General features: G+C 66.3%; 7 protein-coding genes across 7 annotated transcripts; 2 read left to right on the top strand and 5 right to left on the bottom strand.

Moving 5' to 3' along the window:
* Positions 1-2,394: 2,394 nt before the first annotated feature.
* Positions 2,395-5,295, bottom strand: EMIHUDRAFT_434414 (hypothetical protein). Its single transcript, XM_005783512.1, has 7 exons — positions 4,440-5,295; positions 4,261-4,302; positions 4,106-4,186; positions 3,874-4,026; positions 3,683-3,721; positions 3,407-3,514; positions 2,395-3,261 (listed from the first exon to the last, which is right to left on the bottom strand). Exons 1-7 carry the CDS (start codon positions 5,277-5,279, stop codon positions 2,431-2,433), a joined length of 2,094 nt encoding a protein of 697 aa, XP_005783569.1. The 5' UTR covers positions 5,280-5,295; the 3' UTR covers positions 2,395-2,430.
* A 1,783-nt stretch (positions 5,296-7,078) lies between these two features.
* EMIHUDRAFT_55324 (hypothetical protein) lies at positions 7,079-7,810 on the top strand (the record flags this gene model as incomplete). Its single annotated transcript, XM_005783513.1, has 2 exons — positions 7,079-7,372; positions 7,493-7,810. Coding segments are annotated over 2 exons (612 nt in total), but the record flags the coding sequence as incomplete, so codon positions are not given.
* A 565-nt stretch (positions 7,811-8,375) lies between these two features.
* Positions 8,376-10,667, bottom strand: EMIHUDRAFT_203278 (hypothetical protein; the record flags this gene model as incomplete). Its single annotated transcript, XM_005783514.1, has 4 exons — positions 8,376-8,511; positions 8,693-9,131; positions 9,215-10,088; positions 10,638-10,667. 4 exons carry the CDS (start codon positions 10,665-10,667, stop codon positions 8,376-8,378), a joined length of 1,479 nt encoding a protein of 492 aa, XP_005783571.1.
* A 284-nt stretch (positions 10,668-10,951) lies between these two features.
* EMIHUDRAFT_203279 (hypothetical protein) lies at positions 10,952-11,590 on the bottom strand (the record flags this gene model as incomplete). The annotated part of the gene is made up of 2 exons (XM_005783515.1): positions 10,952-10,996; positions 11,351-11,590. The coding sequence occupies 2 exons, from the start codon at positions 11,588-11,590 to the stop codon at positions 10,952-10,954; spliced, it is 285 nt and encodes a 94-aa protein (XP_005783572.1).
* A 2,975-nt stretch (positions 11,591-14,565) lies between these two features.
* EMIHUDRAFT_203281 (hypothetical protein) lies at positions 14,566-17,453 on the bottom strand (the record flags this gene model as incomplete). Its single annotated transcript, XM_005783516.1, has 6 exons — positions 14,566-15,185; positions 16,019-16,289; positions 16,419-16,658; positions 16,755-17,048; positions 17,232-17,270; positions 17,409-17,453. 6 exons carry the CDS (start codon positions 17,451-17,453, stop codon positions 14,566-14,568), a joined length of 1,509 nt encoding a protein of 502 aa, XP_005783573.1.
* Positions 17,454-19,990: 2,537 nt separating this feature from the next.
* Positions 19,991-20,809, top strand: EMIHUDRAFT_203283 (hypothetical protein; the record flags this gene model as incomplete). The annotated part of the gene is made up of 2 exons (XM_005783517.1): positions 19,991-20,425; positions 20,504-20,809. The coding sequence occupies 2 exons, from the start codon at positions 19,991-19,993 to the stop codon at positions 20,807-20,809; spliced, it is 741 nt and encodes a 246-aa protein (XP_005783574.1).
* Positions 20,810-21,019: 210 nt separating this feature from the next.
* Lhcf31 (light harvesting protein) lies at positions 21,020-21,959 on the bottom strand. Its single transcript, XM_005783518.1, has one exon. The coding sequence runs from the start codon at positions 21,800-21,802 to the stop codon at positions 21,164-21,166; it is 639 nt and encodes a 212-aa protein (XP_005783575.1). The 5' UTR covers positions 21,803-21,959; the 3' UTR covers positions 21,020-21,163.
* Positions 21,960-22,406: the final 447 nt, after the last annotated feature.

Here is a 22,406-nt window from a genome sequence, read left to right on the forward strand (position 1 = left end):
ACGGCACGCCGCCACCACACAGGGATTTTACGGAGAGGAGTGTGGTGCTAGCCGTCGCCCACCCTAACCCTTGGGCGTCTGCCTCTTCCTATCTCTCTTCTCAGTGGTCCCTCACCGATTCTCGCTGCAACCTTCCTGTCGCCTAGCCTTGCGCGAGAACCGTGCTCAAATTCTTTTGAAAGAAAGAAAACAGAGAACAGAGAAAGCCAAACGAGGGATGGGGGAGGAGGACAGGGTCAATTTGACTTCGAGAGTGGGGACGCCAAGAATTCTTTCGAATTGTGTGCGGGAGCCGCGTTCGGGTGTGTACTCTCGGCTAGCCTCGCAAAAGGGAATTCTCGCGCGCCCGTGTCCGGCGTCGGAGTGCGGAGGCCAGAGAGGTGGTGCGCCAGAATACATGGTGCGGTTGTCGGCCCTCGTGCCGCTCCTCCTCCGATCCGCGCCGCCTCACTGCTGTCGCGTGTCCCCACGCTGGCTCCGATCCGCGCCTCCGCGCAGCTCCGCGGGCGCACCGCCGCCGCCTCTGGAGCCTTTGGACCCGGTGGCGGCAGATATGCAGGGCGGTGCGCTCGCGCCGCCGCCGCCGCCCGACCCGGCCCTCACGGCGGACGTGTGGCTGCAGCGCGAGACCGTGCGGTACGGCGGTGCGGCGAGCGACGCGGCCTACCTCACCTCTTACGCGCCCTTCACAGTGGACGGCAACCACACGCGGGCGGTGCTCTTGCTCGCGGCGGGGCGAGGGCTGGCGGCGCCGGCGGCGGAGCCGGACGAGCAGACGCTGCGCTCGCTCGCCGACCGGATCGCGCTCAGCTGCGAGTGCGTCGTGCTCCTGCCTCGCCTTTCGGGCGGAACGGCGCGCTGGCAGCACGGCCGGCTGCTCTCCGAGGCGGACGCCGCGGCTCGGTACCTCAACGCGGCGCACGGCGCACAGGCGCTCGGCGTGGTGGCGCTCGGCGAGGCCGGCTGCGTCGCCGCCGAGTTGCACGCGCAGGGCGCGCTCGAGTCACACGCGCTCGACGCCGCTCCCCGGCGCCGCTCCCGCTCCGCCTCTCTCCTGTGACCGGCCGCTCCCTTCTTGACTTCAGGCGCTTGTCACGCTCGTGCCTCCGCGCGTGCCGCACGAGGCGCTGCGGGCGCTCGACGCGCCGCTGCTCTGCGTGCTCGGCGAGGCGGCGGGGCAGGCGAGCAGAGCGAGCCGGTGGGCGCACGCGAGAAGAGCCCTGCGCCGCGGTCCGAGGCGCAACGCTGTGAACAGGCGAGCGAGATGGCGGAGGCGCTCGCCCTCAACCCGCGGCTGCGGGGCGAGTACTTCGTGCGCCACTTTGCCGGCTGCCGGCAGGACTTCCTGCTCGCGCCCGGCAGCGAGCGCGAGGCCGAGGCGGCCGACCAGGCCGTCTCGCTCGCGCTCGCCTTTCTCGACCGCCACGTGCCAGAGGGCGTCGCCGCCGGCGTTCCCAGGTAACGGCTAGCCGGGGTCGGTGTGCGGCTGAGCGCTGAGGGCGGGGGCCGCCGCGGGGTGGTAAGATAGAAAGAAAGAAAACAACCCGGCATAGTCCAGAGTGCAGTCTGCAGAGATGGGAGGACGGCACGCCGCCACACCCCTGACCCCACACGCGCACAGGCAGAGGGGATTTTAACTGTGCCTAGTTTTAGAGCAGCGTTGGTTGTACAAGGCAGAGAAAATTCTTTTCTCTCGATGTGCCTGGTAGTCCATTGGGAAGTATTTCTTTTCTCTTTGTCTGCGCATCGAAGAAAGTTCCTCATTCCAGGCCTAGCCGTGCGCGCATCGGCATCGCACCCACTGCTGGCTCTTCCCACCGTTGGAGGATAACAGCGCGTGCGTATCTGCATCCGCGATGACGCCGTGCTCCGCGATGCCGAGCGTCTCACCGTCCAGCAGCGAGGACATCGAGATGACTGACGCTGAGGCAACTTCGGTACACGCCACCAGCACGCCGCAGCCATCGCCAGCCAACAGGAGCGGAATGCGGAGGAGCGTCAGCTTCAAGCAGTTCCCTCTCACAGAGGTGGTTCATCGCGTGCCCAGCTCGTGCGACTTGTCAGAGTACGAGAAGCAATGCGGGTGGTATAACCAGAGTGATTACCAGCTGTTTGCGCAGCAAGAGTTGGAGCGGCGGCGCAGCAACGGCATCTCGAGCACGAGCGCTCTCTTGCCCGACTCGTGAGTCGATGGTGCGGGAGGATGCTTGCGTATGTGGGGTGTGTATCAGTCAGGATGGGGGCTCAGATCACCACCGGTCCGCTCGTCACCGACACCGTCCGAGACCTCTGTGCCTCGATGGCGCGGTCGGCCTCTGTGCGGTGTGCGCGGTTCCGCTTGTCTTGTGGCCCCCTTTTGTGTGTGTCGGTGTGCCATGCGCCGATGGTCGGCCTCATGTACATGTATTCGCGGTAAATATCGCCCACTCGTCATCCTCTCGCCTCTCGCGCCGCGCCGCCCACCACATGCGTTTCGAGGACGGCGAGGACACCCTGGTGCGAGGCGCGGAGCGCGAACTGCCGCTGCTCCGCGGGCGGAGCAAATCCGAGGCGGCGCATGTCGCACAGCAGCGCGCTGGCCTCGCGCCCGCCGCCGTGCCGCGAGCAGGCGCGGAGCAGGGCGGAGTAGGTGTGCGCCGTCGGCCGCACTCCGCTCCGCCGCATCCGGTCGAGCAGCGAGAGGGCGTCCGCGAGGGGCGCCTGGCCAACAGGCTGCGCGGCGAAGCAGAGCGCCGCGCCCGAGTAGACGCGCTCGAGCCACTGGCGCTGCCCGCCTCGGCGGCGCGGGATCAGCTCGGCCCGCTCGAGCAGCTCCGCCGCCGCCGCCGCGTCCGCTGCGCGCCCGCACGCCTTCATCGCTGACGTGTACGAGTAGCCGTCCGGTTGCAGCCCGCGCCGCTCCATGCGCTCGAGCAGCCAGCGGGCGCCGGCGGCGTCGCACGCGGCCGCGCGCAGCTCGATCGCCGCGTTGTGCGCCCGCACCGAGGCAGGCAGCCCGCGCAGCTCCATCTCGTCCAGCAACCGGATCGCGGCGTCCCACGGCGCTGACCCGCCCTCCGCCGCCCCTCCATCCGCCGCCCCGCCCACCGCCGCCTCGCCCCGCGGCCCCTCTTCCGCCGCGCCCTCCGCCCCGCATCTCACCACACCCCCCTCCGCCCCCTCCGCCTCCGCCGCCCGCGCCGTGGCCGCCGCCCGCTGGTTCGCCGCCGCGCGCGCAATCTCGAAGAGGCTAGCCGCCTCCGCGCGAGTCGGGCGACACGCCTTGGGGGAGGGGGGGGGGGAGGGTCGCCTCAGGTCGCCTCGGGTCGCCTTGGCTGATCTCGGCTGGCCTCGGCTGGCCTCGGCTGATCTCGGCTGGCCTCGGCTAATCTCGGCTGTGATCGGCTCGTCTCGGCTCGTCTCGCGCCTTGAGGACGGAGGTGTAGGTCACCTCGTCCGGCTCGATGCCCTCCGCCGCCATGGTCTCCAGCAGCGCCATGGCGTCGCGGCCCCGCCCGCCCGCGGCAGAGTAGACCTGCGCCGCACACACGGCCGGTCTGGTCTGCACGCAGTCGGGTCGGGGGCACGGAGGACGCAACGGGGCAGCACCACAGCCGTGTCCCCGCGAGGGCTAGCTAGGAGGGAGGGGAAAGGGGGGGGGGGGTCGGGTCTGGACTCGGCGTCAGAGGCAACGGTCGCGCGCCTCGACCAGCGCGTTGAAGGTCCACGCCGACCGAGCCACCTGCCCAACAGTCCACTGACTAGATTGTCGTCGAGATTTGACCCACTCGCTCGGGCGGCGGGGCGGGAGAGGCCGCCTGTTCCATCACTCGTACTCGTGAGTGTCGCCTCTCCTTGCGCGTTGGCAACCTTCCCCTCCCCCCTCCCCCGCACCCGCAGGCGGCGCATCGTCGCGAGCAGCCCGCTCGCGGTCGCCGCGCCGCCCTCCCCGCCGTGCCGGCACGCGCAGATGGCTGCGGAGAAAGGCTCGGTCGAGGGAGGCACGCCGAGCGCGCGGAAGCGGTCGAGCAGCCCGATGGCGTGCGCCTGTACCCACACCGCCACTTGTTGAAGCGACGCGCTGCGCAGAGGGCTGCGCGTGGCACAGCCGTGTCGTTGACGGCGCCGTCTGCGCCGACTTATCGCAAGCAGCGATCGCCGCGGTGAGGGCCCTCACCACGAGGGGCTGACTCGCCCGTCGCGCGTCCTGCAGTCGAGAGCGCCCGAGATCAGCCCAGATGAGCCGAGATGAGCCGAGATGAGGCTCGCCCGGCGCCGGTCCTGCTCAATCCACTTCTCAAGGTGGCCGCACACGGCCAGCGCCTGGTGCACATGTCTCGGACCTGTCGTTCACGTGTCACGCACGCGCCAGCCGCGCCGCGCCCGAGCAGCGCCTCCTCCCAACCTCGTGTCAAATCTCGTGTCATCTCGTGAATCTCGTGCAAAATCTTGAGCAGCGCCTCCTCCCAACGGCCCGGCTGGGCCGCGCAGCCGCGCAGCGCGCCGACGAAGATGCCACCGCGCGCAGGCAGCCCTGTCTCCTCGAGCGCCGCCTCCAGCAGCGCGAGTCCGCCCCCCGGCTCCCCGCTCGCCGCAGAAACCGCCGCGGTGAGAGCAGAACCGGTGAGAGCAGAGCCGTCGGCGCGGGACAGAGCGCGCGCATGGCCCGAGCGTCCCACGGGGCCTCCGCCTCGGCCTCCTCCGCCTCCGCCTCCGCCTCCTCCGCCTCCTCCGCCGCCGCCGCCGCCGCCGCCCCCGCCAGGCGCGTGCGCGAGACGCGCCGGCATGGCGAGGCGCGCCGGCGAGAGCTCCGGGTGTTTGGCGGCGCCGAGCGAGTCGAGTTCGGGCAGCAGCTGGCGCGCGAGCTGCGCCCCGAGCGGCGCGGCGGCGGAGGCGCGCATCGCGGCGGCGTACGACTGCTCGTCCGGCGCCGGCCCCTTTTGCTTCATCATCGTCAGAAGCGAGAGGCACTCGGACCAGCGGTGGCGGCGCGCGAGGGCGTCGAGCACTGCATTGTGCGCGGTGATAGACGGCCGCACCCCGCGCACGTCCATCTCGCGGAGGGACTGCCGCGCGAGCCCGATACGTCCGCGAGCAGCCGTCTTGAGCGTCACCGTAATCAGCTCCTCGCGGCCGAGCCCTCGCTCGCACCCCGCGAGTTCGGTGACGAGGCGGCGCGCCAGGTCGCCCGGCACCTTGTCGAGCAACCGCAGGTGGCGGCGGCGGTAGCATGGCCCCTCGCCGCAGCAGGGGCGTAATTTTAGGAGCGACTGCGCCTCGGTGAGCCGGGTGCGCAGCATGGCAGCCTGTTTCTCGCCTTCGATGTTGAAAATAACGCGACAGGACCTCAGCGGAGCTGGGAATAGGACCGCCGCGAGCGGCGTGGCGTGGAGCGGTTGAGCATCCCTCCGGGGGCCCCTCTGCGCCGGGGAGGCGTTGTTGGAGGCTAGGACGCAAGCGTCCGTCGCCCTTTTTCAAACTCGGGGCCCACTCCGCTACGCTCCGACCCGAATTTGGAGGGCCTAAAAGTTTAAGGTGTTGCTGCGCAAAAGGGGAAGACGCTCCACGCACAAAAAGTATATGTATCAGTTCTTACGAACGTACTTCCTCTTAGGCGGACCCTCCCGATGCCAGGACGCATGCGGCCAACAACGCTATTCGTGCGGAAGAGCCACTGCAAGCGGACTGTGCCCCCTGAGCCAATGCGGCGGCGAATGGCAAAGCGCATACAAAAGTCGGGGTCGCAGAGAGCGTCGCGCAGCAGTTGAGCATGCTCGTCGGTCGCGTTGTTTAGGACGCCACGCCAATTATCTGCGCGCCCATCTGTTGCCTGGCATCCCCGGCGAATTCGTCGCTCGTGATCAGCTCCGCTGCCGCTCGGAGCAACCAGTGCCGTGTCGAGATGAAGCTCCCCGACGACGCCCGTGGACTGCACGCGCAGGGAGAGGCGCACGAGCTCCCGCACGGCAAGCGACTTCTCGGCATGCGCCGCCTGACGCCTGTCGGCATCCCATTCTTGCAAGCAAGCCATTTCTACCGACCGCGTATTTGGTCGCGGAGAGGACGTTTTGGTACGTTTTGGCACCAGCTGAAGGCTTGCCCCCGCAAAAGCCCGTTGCCAACCCCTTTTTTGCCAGAGTATCGCGAATCAATTGGCCTCCGCTCATGACAGCCAGGGCTCAGAAAGCGGACTGGTCGGCAGGTTTAGGGAAGGAGGCGACGCAGCAGGCGTCCAACCCCCGGGGCAGGCGCGCGGCTCGCGCGCCGCCCCACCCACGCCGGCCCGCGCGGGCCGGTCGTCCTTCGCCATGTCCCGGGACGTCCAGCGTGGACATGTCCCGGGGGAAGCTGTGACTAAGGGCACCCCGTTCCTCCTCAGAGGTCTTCCATGCTGCTGTCGGTTTTTTTTCTTTCGGTTTTTCGAGGTGAAGCTCAATCTTCTCCAAACCCTCCAGGACCCGTCACCCAACGGCTGTGGGGACCTGGAATCCAACTGCATCTAAAAACGGCGGGCGGTGAGCCGGCTAAAAGGTTCGCTGTCGTGCTTGTACGGGTGGCCGCAGTATGCTGCGCAAGTCGTCGGCAACGCTTCTCTCGAGGCGTTGTTTGAGCACCAGTGCGAACCCAGTCGGATGGGCAAGGCGATGGAGCGCGGAGATCCGAAACTGGATCTCTATGGAGAAGGGAGGGCAGGCGCACCAGCGCGGCCCCCACTGCTCGGCCCTGCTCCCCCCTACCACACCCTGACTAGCAGACCGAGCACCGTGCCCCTGACGCCAGCGGGATGCTGCGCAGGAGAAGCGCCACAACCGTGACATGCCCACGCGTGATCAGAACTTTGACCACGAGAAGTGAAGCTCCCGAGGCCCGAGAGTCGGCTCCGCGTTGCTCTTCCCCACTCCTCTTGTGCATTCGCAGGTGGAGTATTCACAAAGACCCCAAGCGGCACGTCCGGCACTTTGTCACGTGGGGCTACTCCGCCGCCACCCAGCGCATCCTCTTCCCCGACCTCGCCCTCATCTTCTCCTCCTCTGCCTTGTTGACCGCGTTCAACCACGTCGCCGAAATCCCTATGTACATGCCGCCCGAGCCGATCGTGCTCCCATCCGTGGCGCTCGGCCTTCTCATCACGTTCCGCACCAACACCGCTAACATGCGCTACAACGAGGCACGTTGCCTGTGGGGCGAGATCGTCAACACCTCGCGCGACATCACGCGCATCGCCCTCCAGTGGCTGCCGCAGAGCAACGATGACAAGTTTGGCAAGGCGCAGTCCGCCAAGGTGTGCCGGATGACCAAGGCGTTCAGCATCGTGCTGAAGTACCATCTGACGATCGACGGCGGCAACCCGGACTCGCGCTTCTCGCGCTCTGACCCCGACCTGCCCGCCTTGGTCAAGGAGGAGCTGCGCAAGGAGTTGAGCACGGTTTGCTTCAGCCCGTCCGACCCGGTGCAGGCGCAGGAGCTGGAGGATTGCCTCAACTCCTCGCACCGGCCGCTGTGGGCGATCCAGCAGATGTGCGACGCCTCGCACGCCGGCATCTGGGCGCGGTGCGGGGACCGCCCCGACCGCGCCCTCCGTGACGGGCAGCTCCTCGAGCGTCACTTCCAGCGCCTCTGTGGCGCGATGGGCGCGTGCGAGCGCATCCACCGCACGCCCATCCCCACCGCTTTCACGCGGCACTCGTCGCGCTTCCTGATGGTCTGGTGCAACGCCATGCCGCTTGTGCTCTGGCCCATCGTTGGCACTTCGACGCCGCTGGCGGCGACGTTCGTGTCGTGGGCCATGCTCGGCACCGAGGACATCGGCGTGCAAGTGGAGGAGCCGTTTGACGTGCTGCCGCTCTTCCAATACTGCCAGGGCATCGCCGCGACGTGCGACGGGATGGTGAAGGATGCGCACAACAACATGATCACCCTCTCAAAGGACCTCGAGTTCCAGCGTACCGGCCCGCAGATCCTCGTCGAGGACATGGTGGAGCCGAGCTTCAACAACATCAACAGGCGGACGGCGGCGGCACACTGAGTGTCCGTCTAGGTCGAGCCGGGCGCGATTTGCGCTGCTGAGCAGTTGGACTGCTCATACATCTGCTGGCCTGGCCCCGGACCTCTGGCGCAGGTCCTTGCGTTGTGTTTGTTGCGCTCTCCGCTCCTTTTGCCGGAGTCGGGTCTCCTGTCTTCTGTCTACTTCTCCGCCCTCCCCATCCTCTTGCGCCGCGGCGGTTGCTGCATGGTGTGAAGTTTATGTGGCGGAGACGGCGCCGCGCCGGGGACCTTGGTGCTAGGGCGCCGGCCGGAGCGCGGAGGCGGAGCGCTAGACGTACACCGCGTATTAGGCAGTTTTCCCTCCTCTACCAATCCCTCTGTATTTGTAATTTGTTCAAACGAATATTTATTTAAATCAAAACGGCCCCACAAGCGCGATACTGCAGGACGTGTATCCCCGCAAATTGGCCACACGTCGTGTTGCAAATTGGCCACACGTCGAAGCTCGAACAGGCAAACGGAAACGAGCGAGACGAGAGACCGGCCCTGTGGTTGCTTGCGGCAACCAACACCGCGGCGACTGGTGCAAGCTGCTTGAACGGCGGACGCTGGTCACCGATGGGCCATACGGCTCTGCCTTTCCCGCGCGCGTCCGCGCCGCCCGCGTCCGAGAGTTTGCCGTCGGACGACGGGCGCGGAGGCGACGCAGCAGTGGGTGCCCTCGCACCCGAGCTTCCCGAAGCCGCAATCGGCCGTCTGCTGGTCGAAGCCAGCCCGGCAGCAAGCCTGCCTCGAGCCGCAAAAGTGGCACGGGCCAGCCCTCTCGTGGCACGGCCACCAGCACTCGCGCACCCGCTCGGGCTCCGCCTCCTCGGATGGCAGCGAGCGGACAGCCTCCGGCTCCGTATCTCCGCGCGAGAGGCTCGCTGCCCGCCGTCCGTACCGGACGAGCGCCCGCGCCCAGTAGCAGTCGACGACGTCGTCCGAGAGGCCCTCCTGCACAAAGTGCTGCCCCGCGGCGCCGATCCGAGCAGCGCGCGAGAGAGCCGCCGGCAGCTGCGAGGTGAGGTTGAGGAGGGCGGCTGCCTGTCCGCGCACGTCCGGCGGGAGCTTCACAAAGTGCCGCCCGTCCGCGAGCGCCGGGTGGAACCACTCGGCGCACTCGCCTGCAGGGGGGGAGAGGGCGGGTGGGAGCCTCGCCGCGCGGCTCAAGACTCTCTCCCCCCCCCCTCTCTCTGCGCGCGGTCACCAGTCTCGTCCCCGAGCAGCGCCGCGACTGGAGAGCCGCACAGCAGCTGGTAGCGCAGACTCGCGCTGTACGTGGTGCCGCGCAAGTGGAGGAGGTAGGCGGCGCCGCACAGCTCCTCGCGAGAGATGGTCAAGTTCCTGTCCGCCCGGCCGCCGCCGAACCGATCCACGCTCTGCACGTCCAACTCGACGCCGTTGGCCGCCAGCAGCGGCGCCACCCGCCGCAGCCTCTGGATCGCCCTCTCGCGCGGGCCTCCTGCGTGGCCGCCGGCGCGCATCGCGCCGCGCCAGACGAGCGCGCGCCGCCTCTCGCGCCACGGCGAGTGCCACGCGGCGGCGGCGGCGATCTGCCGCCGGGCAGTGTCCCAAGGCTCCCGCCGACCGCTCTCCGCGTACTGCACCCAAGTGAAGTCGGGCGCTGGGACGTCGGTCGCGTCTGCGGTGGCACACATCGAGAAGACGGGCAGCGCCCACTTGCGCATCACCGTCGCCCGCCCGCCCGCATGCATGGGGAGGAGGTTCGGGTAGTCCTCGGTCTGAAGGAAGAGGGTCAGTGCGCCTGGACTGCCGAGTTCGCGAGCAATCTCCGGCCCGTGGCGGCGGACAGCCCGCTTGAGGAGAGTCAGCATGTGCGCGGGCTTGTACGGCTGGTTTGGCCTGTTGACAGTGCGTCCAGAGACGCTCCACGGGCTCTCCGCGCTGCTCCAGCGAAGCGTCACCTCCAGCTTTCCCGGCCTGTGGTTGGACCAGCTGCGAGCGCGGAGCTCGTCGATCACCTCTCGCAGCCCGAGGCCCGAGGTGCTGCGCGATTCGGCGTTGGAGAAGAAGCGGTCGATTGCACGGTCGATCCACGGATGCGCGGCGGAGCACGAGCCCTCCCCATACCTCCCCATATCTCCCCAGGCACACTCGCGCGTCGGCGGTTGGTGGCTGTGGGCCAAGGCAACTAAAAAGAAAGAAACAGGCCAGCACGGGCTCAGCGGAGCTGGGAAGAGGACCGCCGCAAGCGGCGTGGCGTGGGTCGGTTGTGCATCCCTCCGGGGGCCCCTCTGCGCCGGGGAGGCGTTGTTGGAGGCTAGGACGCAAGCGTCCGTCGCCCTTTTCAAACTCGGGGCCCACTCCGCTACGGCCTACGCTCCGACCCGAATTTGGAGGGCCTTAAAAGTTTAAGGTCGTTCACGGGTGTCCGCGGCCCACTGTGTCCGCTGGTAGGACAGTGATCGCCGCAAACCCTGTGCGCTGTGGTCAGCTCCATATGATCTCGGATATTTTTTGTAGGGCACCGGAACGCCAAAATGCAAAAAACTAGTATGTCTTCGAGTGAAAAGTAATCCGAGCAAACCCGCGGCCGCAATGAATTAAAAGGGGCGGTTTTCGAAGGGGAATCTGGAGACTCTGGGAATTGGCTCACCACGGACCCCCACCTCATCGAAAAACTTTTCACTCCAAGACATACTAGTTTTTTGAGGTGCTCTACAACCTAGGCACAAAAGATATGGCATTGCAGCCAGTCAGCGCCCCTTAGACGATCACTGAGTAGGCCAAAATCCCCACTGGGCCGGGAGCAACCTTAAGGTGTTGCTGCGCAAAAGGGTGGGGAGCCGCGGCGGCGCCGCAGGCGCGGGCGCGCAGTGGAAGCACGCTAGCCATACAAATTCACGCAGAGAAGCTGACAGTCGGGGTCGTGACGGCTCGAGGGTGCGCACACTAGCGGCCGGACGCCTCACCCGCGGACGCCTCACCCGCACGCGCACCCTCCAACATCGCCGCCGAGCCCAACGCCCTGCCGTCAATCTCGACGAGCGCCGCACACCTGCGCGGACAGTGGGCAGACGTTGCCGCCTTGTGTCCTCGTGTGCCCGGAAAGCCTCGAGCCGGCGCGCACCGGTGGCAGCGCAGGATGAGGCGGCAGCAGTGGAGGGTTGGGGCGCATTTGAAGGCGCTGGCCCCGACGCGCCATTAACTGGGTCGGGGTGGTTCCTCACCCCTCTGGTTTCTTCAGTCAAGCGGGAAGAGTCTGTGCAAGGGGGGCGGATGGGGCTGGCTGCGTCACCTTGGAGCATGAAAGGTTCCTACAGTAAGGCTACTCTGAGTACGCAGCACCTTGGCTTGGCCCCCGAGCGGGGAGGCGGTCAACGACGCGCAGCATGGCGGTGAGCGCAGCCTGACGACGCGTCTTGATGGACGGATCCTTCTGCCGGCTGACCAATTCCGCCCACCTCTTGACCGGCGGCTTCGTCACCAACATGCGCTCGAGAGGCGGAGCAGCCTCGATGCGATCCAGTTCGGTAGCTATCTTGTCGCGCAGCGCATCGTCAAAAGGCAGGTTGTTACAGGCGTCGCGCGCGTCCCCGAGGTCACGCAGGAGGCTCTCCATATATGTTGCAATAGCCCCCGGCCGCCGTTTGTTGATGTTGTTGTCGCAGTGCTCCCGTAAAAGTCTTGGCACCAGCTGAAGGCTTGCACGGCCGTCCACGCGGACATCACCTGGTTTCTGCACGGTATTCGGATTTTGCTATTTGTTCGTGTGGGGGTATATTGCAGATTTGTCAATGGTACCGCGTCTGCGACGCGGGCGCCTTGCGGGCGGGCAGAGCCCTTTGCCACCCTTTATATCTTGCGCGGTCACAAACCCAAGGGAGGGATGTGACGACGGCACGCCGCCACCACACAGGGATTTTAAGGAGAGGAGTGTGGTGTTAGCCCTCGCCTACCCTAACCCTTGGTCGTCTGCCTCTTTCTATCTCCCTTCGCAGTCCCTCGCCGATTCTCGCTGCAACCTTCATGCCACCTCGCGGTCGTCCCACTCTCGTCGTTCTCCCTCCTGTCGTTTCCTCCTCTGTCGCGTCGCTCTCATCTGCCTCGTCCTGCGACGCTGCCGCCGCCTGCCGATCCCGTGCTCTCGCGGCTTCTCCCGCCTTTCGGCGCAACTCTGCCCTCCTCGCGGCATATTTTGGCCCCTCGAGTTTATCGAGCTCTCCTCGCGCGAGGACGACTCTTCTGCATATACACACACATGGATCCTATATACATATTTTTTATGGGCGCTGGCGCGCGCGCTTCTTAGAAGAGAGATAGAAGGGGAGACGCCCGAGGGTGGGCGACGGCTAGCACCACATCCTCTCCTTCAAATCCCTGTGTGGGGTGGCGGCGTGCCGTCCTCCCATCCCTCCCTTGGCCTGACTGTTTTCTTTCTTTCTGCGCTTCTTAGCTCCCCGGCTCTGGATGTGCGGTTGATGACTGCACTCCAAGTGCTCCAAGAATGCGCGCCAGTCCCTTTACTTTTCTCGATCTGCTCCCGACGCCAAGTCGAGAGTCTCTTGAGCCTGTAGCTGTACACAGGGCTTGGGCCTTTCCGCTTTCGGCCCAGAGGGCCGGGTAGGAGGGGTCTAGGTTACCTCTACCTCTGAGGGCCTGCGGCCCTCATACCTTTACCTCTGGGCAGCCGTGGGCCCTTCACCTCTACCTCTGAAGTAGCCGTGATTTACCTGTGCGTGATCTCGAGTGGGGGATCTCGAGAGTGATCTCGAGTGATCTCGATGTGATCTCGATACTGAGTTAAAGATAGAGCATCTGCGATTTTCACTCGCCGGCTCGTGGAGAATAAAAATAAAATGCGCTGACGCACGAGTGTTTCTGAGATCAGCTTAGGTGAGTGGCAGACATTTCAAAAAATGGGCGCCGCCAGGCGCCCCGCGCTGCGTGCCCACCATGGCGGTTGGGCGCGCAGCGAGGAAAATTTTGGATGAGAGCGTTTTCTTGAAATGGCAAAACCTCGGCGCCATACCGCTTTTCACAGCGGAGTTCGCAGCCTGACATGCTGCCTTCCCTTCTACACTTTCAGAATGGAGGCAAACGCAACGCAGGGCTCAGCTGTCCCAAGACCAAGTCGATTTGTACCAAAGTTGGTAGACAGTGCCAAAACCACGGAATCGAAATGGCTCTTAAATTCGCGCACCTGGTGTCCGCACTGCCGCATGGACCATGGTGCGAGCCGCCACTCACAATCATAAAAAACCAATGCGCCAAAGAACTGAGACGCAGATTCTTTGCACCGGTTCAGCAGGCAGGCAGTGCAAGGTCAAGAGGTCGCGGCACTGGTCATTCGCGATGCGGTAGGCGATGCGATCAGCCGCCGGCAAGCGGCGGTGAAGCCTGGTCATGGCCGGGCAGGCGCGCCGCAGGCGATGCGCTCTCGCGGGGGCCTTGCGTCGTCCCACCTCGAGCCCTCGGCAAGGGCACGTTCACGGGCGTACGTTTACCTCCCCTCACGTGGGCTCCGTTTACCTCTACCTCCGGCGGTCTGAGACAGGTTTCGTTTACCTTTACCTGAGGCCCCCCACGCCAGCCCTAGCCCCCTACGGGGTGTGGACCCTGAGTTGCCACCAGGGGTTGTGCGCTGGGCCCTCCTGCTCGGCTCCAGCCAGTAGACAAGTCTTGTCATCAACAGAGTAGAAGGATCTGACCTCGGGGCCGATGTGACCAAGCGCTGGTAGCGTGGTTTTACCTCACACCCATGGTCTCACAGTGTGCCGGCAGTCGCCGAGCAGTGTCGCTCACACAAGCCGCAGCACAAGTGACTGAGGGCCAGTGAGGGCGAGCCCATCGCTGTGACAGCTGTGGCAGCCGCACAGTAGGCTGTGCCAACTGTGCAGAGCGTGTGAGCAGCAGAGGAGCTGCTCTCCAGGCTTCTGTCGCAAAGAGCTGCATGCCACCGAAGGCGCTGTCGAGGTTCGCCGAGCGTGGCGCAGGTTGGAGGACACCGTCACTGACGAGCGCGTTGGACTTTTCACTCCGGACAAAGACCGCTGCACAGCGGACGGTGCGGGCCGTGCAGCGGTCATAGCGGCGAGGCGCGGGACCGTCTGTGGCGAAGTGGGTCGCGTCCCTCGATTTCGACCTCAGATCAACTCTACACGGTCCACACACCAATATTTTTACCTCTACCTGCGGCTGCGCCCCCGCCCTCCGCGCCTGGCCGAGGCCTTCCCCTTGCGTTGCCGCCAAGGGGCCTTGGGGCTACACTGTAGTACAGTCCTACACCGGTACAAGGCTTCCTAAGCTCCTAGCGTAGGACGGCGAACACGCGCCCGGCCGGCCAGGCCATACGCATACCAGTACCACATGCCAGTCGTACGCAAGTGTATCCACCTCTCACCACACCACCCTCAAAGGAAACACCTCACCGTACCTTTGAGTACCCCGGCTGAGTACCGCCGGCTGCGCATCATGCACTGATGCGCGCGCGGCGGAGGTCAACGACCGTCTGTACAGGGCGCGAGGCGGGTCGGGCCCCACCCGTGCCACACGCGTTCAAGAAGAGTTTTGGGACTGCCGCGGCCTCGCTCCCCCTCAGGCGGGAAGCTCGGAACGCCGCAGCTCGTCTGCGAGGATCTGCATCTCGACTCGCAGCCGCGCCACGTCGACGCGCTCCTCGCCCGCCGCGGCCGAGCCGCCCGGCAAGGGAGGAGGCGGCGCCGCCGCCGGCGATAGGAAGAAGGGCTGCTCGCTGTCGGCTCGCTCGACCAGCTGCGGTGCGAGAGGTGTGCGCAGCCGCGAGAGCTTGGCCGGCGGCAGCAGGGGCGTCGCCGCGGGCGAGAGGAGCGGCGAGACGCGCTCGGCGGCGGTGGGCGGCAGCAGCGGCGAGAGCATCTGCTCCGACGTCGAGTCCGAGTCCGCCGAGGAGCTCCGCGCCCGCGCCTGCGCCGTCGCGGGGACACGCTGAGCGCGCATCGGCCCGGCGCGCGCGTCGATCTTCCCCTCGGCCCTCATCTCGAGCAGCTCGGAGAGGACGGCGCCGCAGAGCGGGCGCGCCTCGGGCGCGAGGGAGAGCAGCCGCGCCACGAGCCGTGCGAGGCGCGGCCGCCGCGCCGCAAACTCGCGCGGCACCTGCCCCTGCCTCAGCTGGCCAAAGTGCTTTGCTCGCTCCATCGCAGAGCCGAAGGGGTGGAAGAGCTCGTACGCGATCAGGCCTGCGGCGGGAGGGGGCGGGGAGGTCGGCTGGGCGGCACCGGGGGGGGGGGGGGAGCACACCCCTCCTCGCGCGCCGAGCGGGAACATGTCGCAGTGCGCGAGCGCGACGCCCGTCTGCAGCTGCTCGGGCGACGAGTACGAAGCGGTGCCGACGCCGGCGGTGCCCGCCCGCGCTCGCCGGGTGCGCAGCTCGCGCTCGGACCTGCGCGGCACCTCCTCCACGCCCGAGGACGAGGCGGAGGAGCGCACTGCCGCGCCGCCGCTGGAGGAGGCCGCCGCGGGCCGCCCTCCTCCGCCGCTCCCAACCTCGCCCGCCTCGCCCGCCCCGCCCGCAACGCTGCCCGCCCCGCGAGCGCCGTCCGCGCCGCCCGCGCCGCCGCTCCCGGCGGGCGGTGTGGCGGCGGGCGGCGCGCCCCCCCTCGCGGCCGCCCTCGCCGCCGCCTCTCTCGCGTGTGCCGCCTCCCTCGTGGCGTGGGCGGCGTCGCGCGCTCCGTTTGCGTCGTGGGGCTTGGCGGGCCGGAGGTCGTGCGGCTTGGCGAGCCCAAAGTCGAGCAGCCTGGCGGCGGCGACGCGGCGGGTGGGGGCGGCGGGGCAGGGGCGGCGGGGCAGGGGCGGCGGCGGGCCGCGCTTGAGCGTGCCGCCCTGGAAGCAGCAGTTTGCCGGCTTGAGGTCGCGGTGAACGAGTCCAGACTCGTGCACGTGCTGCAGGCCGGAGACGATCTGCAGCAGCAGCGAGAGCGACTCCTCCGCGTCGATGTCGCCCGAGCGGGCCGGCGGCGCCGCGTCGCGCGCCGCCAGGTAGTCGCGCAGCGTCGAGTGCTCGCACCTGCACGTGCAGCGGCACAACGGCGGGTCGCGACGCGTCTCGACGGGGGCGAGGCGAGCGGCGGCGGGCGGGCGCACAGCTCCATCTGGATGAGAAGCGCCTTGCGGTAGGACCAGAGCGCCGGCGCGGGCGATCCGAGCACGCCCCCTCCGATCGCCCTCCCTCCCGAGCTGCTCGCGCCTCCGCCCCGGACCCACGCGCTCCCGCTGCTCGAGTCACCGCCCCAACCGTCGGTGGTCGAGCCGCTGCAGCCGCAGCTCTGCAGGCTCGGGTCGGCCTCGCCGGCGGCGCCGCCGTAGGTGAGCAGCGGCACGGGCGCGGCCGCGTGCGGCGGCACCACCGCCGTCGCCGCGCCCTGCGGCCCCGCCGGCGGGCCCTTTGCGAGCGACGCCCAGTCCGTCTCGACCCACGCGTTGTAGTAGCGGCAGACGTTCCGGTGGTTGAGGCGGGAGAGGGCCTGCACCTCGCGCAGCACGCGCTCCGCCTCCTGCGCGAGCGCATGCGCCGGCTGGCTCGGCCTCGCGAAGAAGGGAACGATCTTGACCGCGTACTGCGCGCCGTCGAGCCGGTGCCGCGCGAGAAACACAGAGCCCATCGCGCCGTGGCCGAGCTTGCGGAGCAGCACAAACTCGCTCGCGAGCCGCGACTGGAGCCCGAGCGAGGCGAGGCCCGCCACCGGACCGCCGCCGCCCACCGCCGCCGCCGCCGCCGCCACGGCCTGCTTCGCCATCCCGCCGAGCACCGACGGCGCGGCGATGAGTGCCGTGTGCTTTGGGTCGGCGCCCGCCGCCGCGTGGCTGCCGAGCATCGCCGCGAGCGGCTCGTCCGACAGGCCGAGCGACAGGCAGAGCGCCCGGACCGTGTCGCCCGTCAGCAGCCCGAGGCGCAGCAGGTCATGCGCCGTGAAGAGCAGGTCCTCGGGCGAGCGTGCCGAGCCCTGGAGCAGCCGGATCACGGCGAGCTCGGCGGGCGCAGAGATGGAGGTGGTGGCCTCGCGGAGCAGGAGGGAGGTGTTGGCCTCGCTGCTCTGGGACGCCTCCATATGTGTATGTGTGAGTCGGCGGCGAGGGCCCGGTCGTGTCGAGCGTCAGAAACTCGAGAACGCGCGCGCGAGCCTCAGCGGAGCTGGGAATAGACACCCGGGTACCCGTGTTGGCCCTGCGACCGCGCACCCCCCCACGGTCGAGGAAGAGGGTGCGTTCTGCAGTTAAGGGGTAACCCGGTACACGGAACCATCCCTCGGAGACGTGTTATGGCCCTGCGACCGCGCACCCCCGGGGCTAGGGCTCTCTTGCCCGTAACCCGATGCCGAGCGTCCGGCCAACTGGGTGCGCTTCTTAGCTCCCCGGTCCTGGACGTGAGGTTAATGACCGCACTCCAAGTGCTCCAAGGGTACTCGAGTAGGACCGCCGCAAGCGGCGTGGAAGGAGCGGTTGAGCATCCCTCCGGGGGCCCCTCTGCGCCGGGGAGGCGTTGTTGGAGGCTAGGACGCAAGCGTCCGTCGCCCTTTTCAAACTCGGGGCCCACTCCGCTACGCTCCGACCCGAATTTGGAGGGCCTAAAAGTTTAAGGTGTTGCTGCGCAAAAGGGGTCGGCAGGGCGCAGCTCATGCCAAGAGCTAGAAGGGGAGCTAGAGAGAACGACTACCCTGTCCCGTTATTGCGTACACCAACACCACAAAACGCTCTCTCTCTCCTGTCCCCACTCAGAGCACAGAGGGGGGTCACAACTACCGAGTCCCTCGACTAGCTGCCACGTTGCCGACAGAGAGCGGATCTCCTCCTGCTCCGCAAGGAGGGTGGCCAAGGCTAAAGTCTTGCCGGAGCCGCCGGGCGCGTTGACGACTTGGAGAAGGTCGCGCTTTGACTTGGAGCACTTGGAGTGCAGTCATTAACCGCACATCCAGGGCCGGGGAGCTAAGAAGCGCACCCAGCGGGCCGGATGATTGGCATCGGGTTGCGGGCAAGAGACCTTGTACTTTTCTTGTAGAGATGCTCGAGGGGGTGCTTTGTGGGGCGGGGCGCAGCCAGGCCAGCAGTGAGGGGAGGCGCACCCTCACTCTCCTCGGTTGCAGAGCTCGTCGGAGGCTGCGGCACGACGGGAGGGTCGAGGAAGTGCTGACTCGATTCTACCTCGAATTCTTCTACCCCTTACGACTCGGAACACGAATGTGACAGGACCATCGGGTCCTTCAGCCACCAAAGCGGGATCACCCAAGAGCAGCTGAGCCTGCCTCTGGCCTCGCCTCCCTCTCCTTCAGGCATTCGTGGCATCCTATGGGTCGTCCAGAGTATCGACCTCTGGCTTGTCAGCCCGTTACTTGATGACACCATGAAGTACAGCGATCGCCTTCTCGCTGGCCTCTCCGCAGGCCCCCCCGACCGCGTCGAACTCATCGGCGCGGGCTCTCTCGGCTACGGGACCGGCCCCAGCTTCGGCTGAGGGCTGACAAGCTGTCGAGCCCAAATCACTGTGAGAGTCGTGATTTCTTGTTGGTTAATAAAAATCTCTCAGACATCAGACTAGCTCGTCTCCAGCAGTCGGGGGGGTGTTGCCAGCACTGGTAGATGACCTCTCGGAGAAGAGCCGGAGGGACCTTGGCGCCGGGGTCACGAGGAACTTGCAAGTCGTGGCCGAGGCGGCGACGGGAGCGGTGCAGAGGTGGATCCAGCTCAATGATGAGGCTACGGCGCGCATAATGAAGAGAGAGGAACACATTGAGTGGCTGAGGAAGCTCTTCGCTGGGTGGAAGGAGGCCCGGCCAGCCTTGAGGGAGTCGCGGAGGAGGAGGGATAACAGAGGTAACGTGGGGACGGGCCAACAGCCAGTGGGACGAACGAGGGCCGCGACGGCGGCCCAAACGGGAGGGAGCGGAGACAGTGGGCAGCGAGCGAAGTGGGTGAGACTGATGATGCTCCTTCGACTTAGGGAGCGGTTCAGCTGCTGGGCGGGCTTCAGGGTGGTGCTCACGCGAAAAGGAATCGACGCGATGTACAAAGCATACAACAAGAGGAGAAAGAAGAGGACGGGCATCAGTGATGACGAAACAGAAGCTAGCGCAGACGAGAGCAGGGCAGAACCGGGGACTGGGGAGCCGGAGCAGACGGCATCGGCCGCCGAGGGAACGTTGGGAAGAGGCACGAGGAGGGCGGCGACCTCAACCGACTATGGAGGACCCGTCACCAGACGACGCAGGGCGGACGACGGGGAGGCGGAGCAGACGCGCAGGGCGAGAGGGAGGGAGCAGGATGTTGCGGAGATCAGCAGGAGGATGTACGACGAGATTAGGAGCAGCAGGGACCCGGGGGACCATGTGGAAGACGGCTAGTGCTAGTCCCCCATCGCGCATCGGGAGGACGACCCCGGCTAGTCGCCGACCACACCCACAAAGAACCCTGCACAAAGACCGCAGGGCGGGGACCTATTCCTTTTTACCCATCTCCTAGTAGAGGTGTCCGTTTTATTTATTTATTTATTTAGCTCGTCTCCACTGACCACTCTCGCACGCGCAATAAAACCACCCCCACCTCAACCGTCTCAGGGTACAGGGACGCACACATTTCCCCCCTTTCAACAAGGCGGTTTCGAAGGGGCGCCAGCAGACGCGAGCGCGCAAGCGCCGAGCGCGTGTTGAATGAACTGGACGCTCCACAGCAACAAGAAGATTTCTTGTTGGTCTCGTTCAAAAATCTCTCTCAGCAACACTCAAGATACACTCCAAGGTGGTCCACGTTTTCTTTTCGGGTTTCGTGGGTTCCTAGTGCACTTGGAACCGACGAAACCGAAGACAGTTTGCCCCGCGTGGTTAAATTTGCGACACGCTTTAGGAATTCACTATTGTGATGTTAGAGGTGGGTTAAGAGGGAGATTCGCGCGAGCTGCGGGACCGCCGGGACGGCGGGCGGGTGATTGCGACTCGCCGCTTTTGGCGACTTTTGGCGACTTGTGGGACGCGCGATCGACCGCCGAGAATCGAAGATGGCAGGCGAGGCCGTCACGGCCATGATCGTGGCTGCCGACGCCGGCGACAACCCGCTGGCGGACCGCCGCGAGGACCGGGAGGCGGCGGCGGCGCGGGAGAAGAAGGCGAAGGTGGCGAAGCTCAACTCGCAGACGGCGAACGCGATGGAGGTGGTGCGGGCGCAGCAAGCCGCGAAGGAGCGGGGAGCCTTCGACGAGGCGGCTCTCAGGGCGAACGAGGTCGCGGGAGCGCCGGTGAAGGGCACCTCATCCATGGTCGAGAGCATCTTCGCTTCTAGACGCGAGTCCAAAGATCGGCAGATGGTGCAGCGGCGCGAGCAGCGGAAGACCCAGACCGGCGCGGGCACTGGCGCGCAGGTTGTGGATGGCCTGGAGAAGGTGGCGGCGTCAGCAATCGAGATGTACCAGAAGGGCGGCGCCGACGCACTCACGGTGACGGACGCGCACGCGGTGCTGGTGAATGACGTGGCGCTGAAGCGCAGGGCATGATGGCCATAATTATCGGCAAAGGCTGTGTCGAACTACCCGCAGTTTGTGTCGTGGCTGGCCACATTTGCTACGTTTGTGCAGTGCTTCTATCCGTCGTGCGGCTGGCGGCACAATTTGCCGTTGGATGGGAGCGGAGGGAAGCCGATTGCCATCCCGGCGAAGCTGGTGGTGCTCTACCTGGCGATGGTTGCCAACGGCCTGGTGCCGATTGGAGGGTTTGTGTGCGACTTCGAGGACGGGTCGGCGTCGTTTGCTGCACGAGGGGGGCGGGTGCCGCACTCCAAGAGCAGGCCGCTGGGCGGGAATGACATGACAACTTCACGATGAAGACGATCTCTCTCTTTTGACGGGCTGAGCGGCTGGTCGCGCGCTCACAATGTGCTGGCGCCGCAGCACGACCCGGATTGGAAGAATTCCTAGCAAGAAATCTGCTCTGGGTCTTGCTCACGGAAAGGATAGGGAATTCCTGACCTCTTAGCTCTTTCCTCAGAGCCTTTCCTTTTGCTATTACGCGTTATCGTTGGGTTCGCTTGCTCAGCTGTGATCTTCTTACATTTTCAGTTTGAAAAATTCACACTCACGTGCGCACGAATCGGCGCATGGAGAGCGAGAGGCCGACTCGGCCGCCCGCCGCCATCCCCTGCAGCTGCGCTCCTAGCCATAACCCTGCCGCGGGCATATCTAGAAGATGGCCGGCGGCGCCTCGCCACCGAGGCCGCCGGTCGGGTAGAGCGCGTTGACGCCGAGCAGCTCGTGCACCAGGCAGCCGGTCACGCCCAGCATGGCCGCGCGGCCGTTCTGGCGCTCGACGTTGAGCTTGAAGGTCTTGGTGGACGCGTCGTCGTAGCGGATCCACCCCTCGCCGCCAATGTCACCCGGCTCCTTGTCGAGGGCGCCGTAGCCCTGGTACTCGAAGATGAAGTAGCCCGTCTCCATCATGCACGTGGTGAGCATGATCTGGAGCCAGCCCGCGGTCGGGAGCGCCTCGAGCGACGCAAAGCAGCCCGACGGCACGTCCGCGAACTTGAGGCCGGCGGTGGGGGAGAGGTAGCCGGGGAAGCGCGCGCCGGCCTGGATCAGGATGATGTGGAGGAAGCCGAGCATGGCCGCGCGGCCGTGCTTGACCTCCATGCACTCGTAGCGGTACATGTTGCGGGTCTCAATCAGGCCGAGCGGGTCGTACACGCCCAGCGGCGGCAGGACGCCGATGTCGCCCTCCGAGAACATGGTCACGGCGGACGAGCGCGCCGGCGCGCGCATCGCCGGGGCCGAGAAGGCCTGGACGGAGTCGAGGACAGCCAGAGCAACGGTGGAAAGCATGGTTTCTGCGCGCAGAGGGCGGCAGCGGATCAGCGCGGCTGGCAGCGGCGTCGGGCGGGAGAGCGGGAGCGTGCGCTCGCAGCGAGGGCGTCCGGAGGCCGCGTCGAGGGGAGGCGCGGGAGGGGACGCGCGGGTGGTGCGAGGCAGCAACGCCGCGTCGGCATCGCGTGTGTGCCTTGAGCTGAAGGTCAATTCTGGAGAAAGAAATGCGTGCTCCTGCCCTGGATGTGAGGCTGCTGACTGCACTCCAAGTGCTCCAAGTGCGGGCCACAAGAACACAACGAACGCTCTCGCATTACAATGGACACTCCGTCATGTCATGGGGAGGACAAGACAGATCACCCGAGGCACGCTCGGTTGGCGCGTTTCTTTGTCCAGAATTGACCCTCAGCGCTCAGGCACCGTTCCTTCCCCCGTTCAAATGTGCCTGAGCTTGGGGTCGGGGACCGGTCGGGGAGAGGGAACGGGGACACAACGCGACCGACAGGGTCACCCAAACCGCTACCGCCTCGAGTATTGGGGACACACGACCAGAGGCGGCATTCTTCCCGTGCGTGCCCAGTGAGCAGTGTTGCGCAACAGCCTGTAAAAGGGAGTTTTTGGA

The sequence above is a fragment of the Emiliania huxleyi genome, assembly GCF_000372725.1.
Source record: "Emiliania huxleyi CCMP1516 chromosome Unknown EMIHUscaffold_18, whole genome shotgun sequence".
Taxonomy (NCBI): domain Eukaryota; phylum Haptophyta; order Isochrysidales; family Noelaerhabdaceae; genus Emiliania; species Emiliania huxleyi.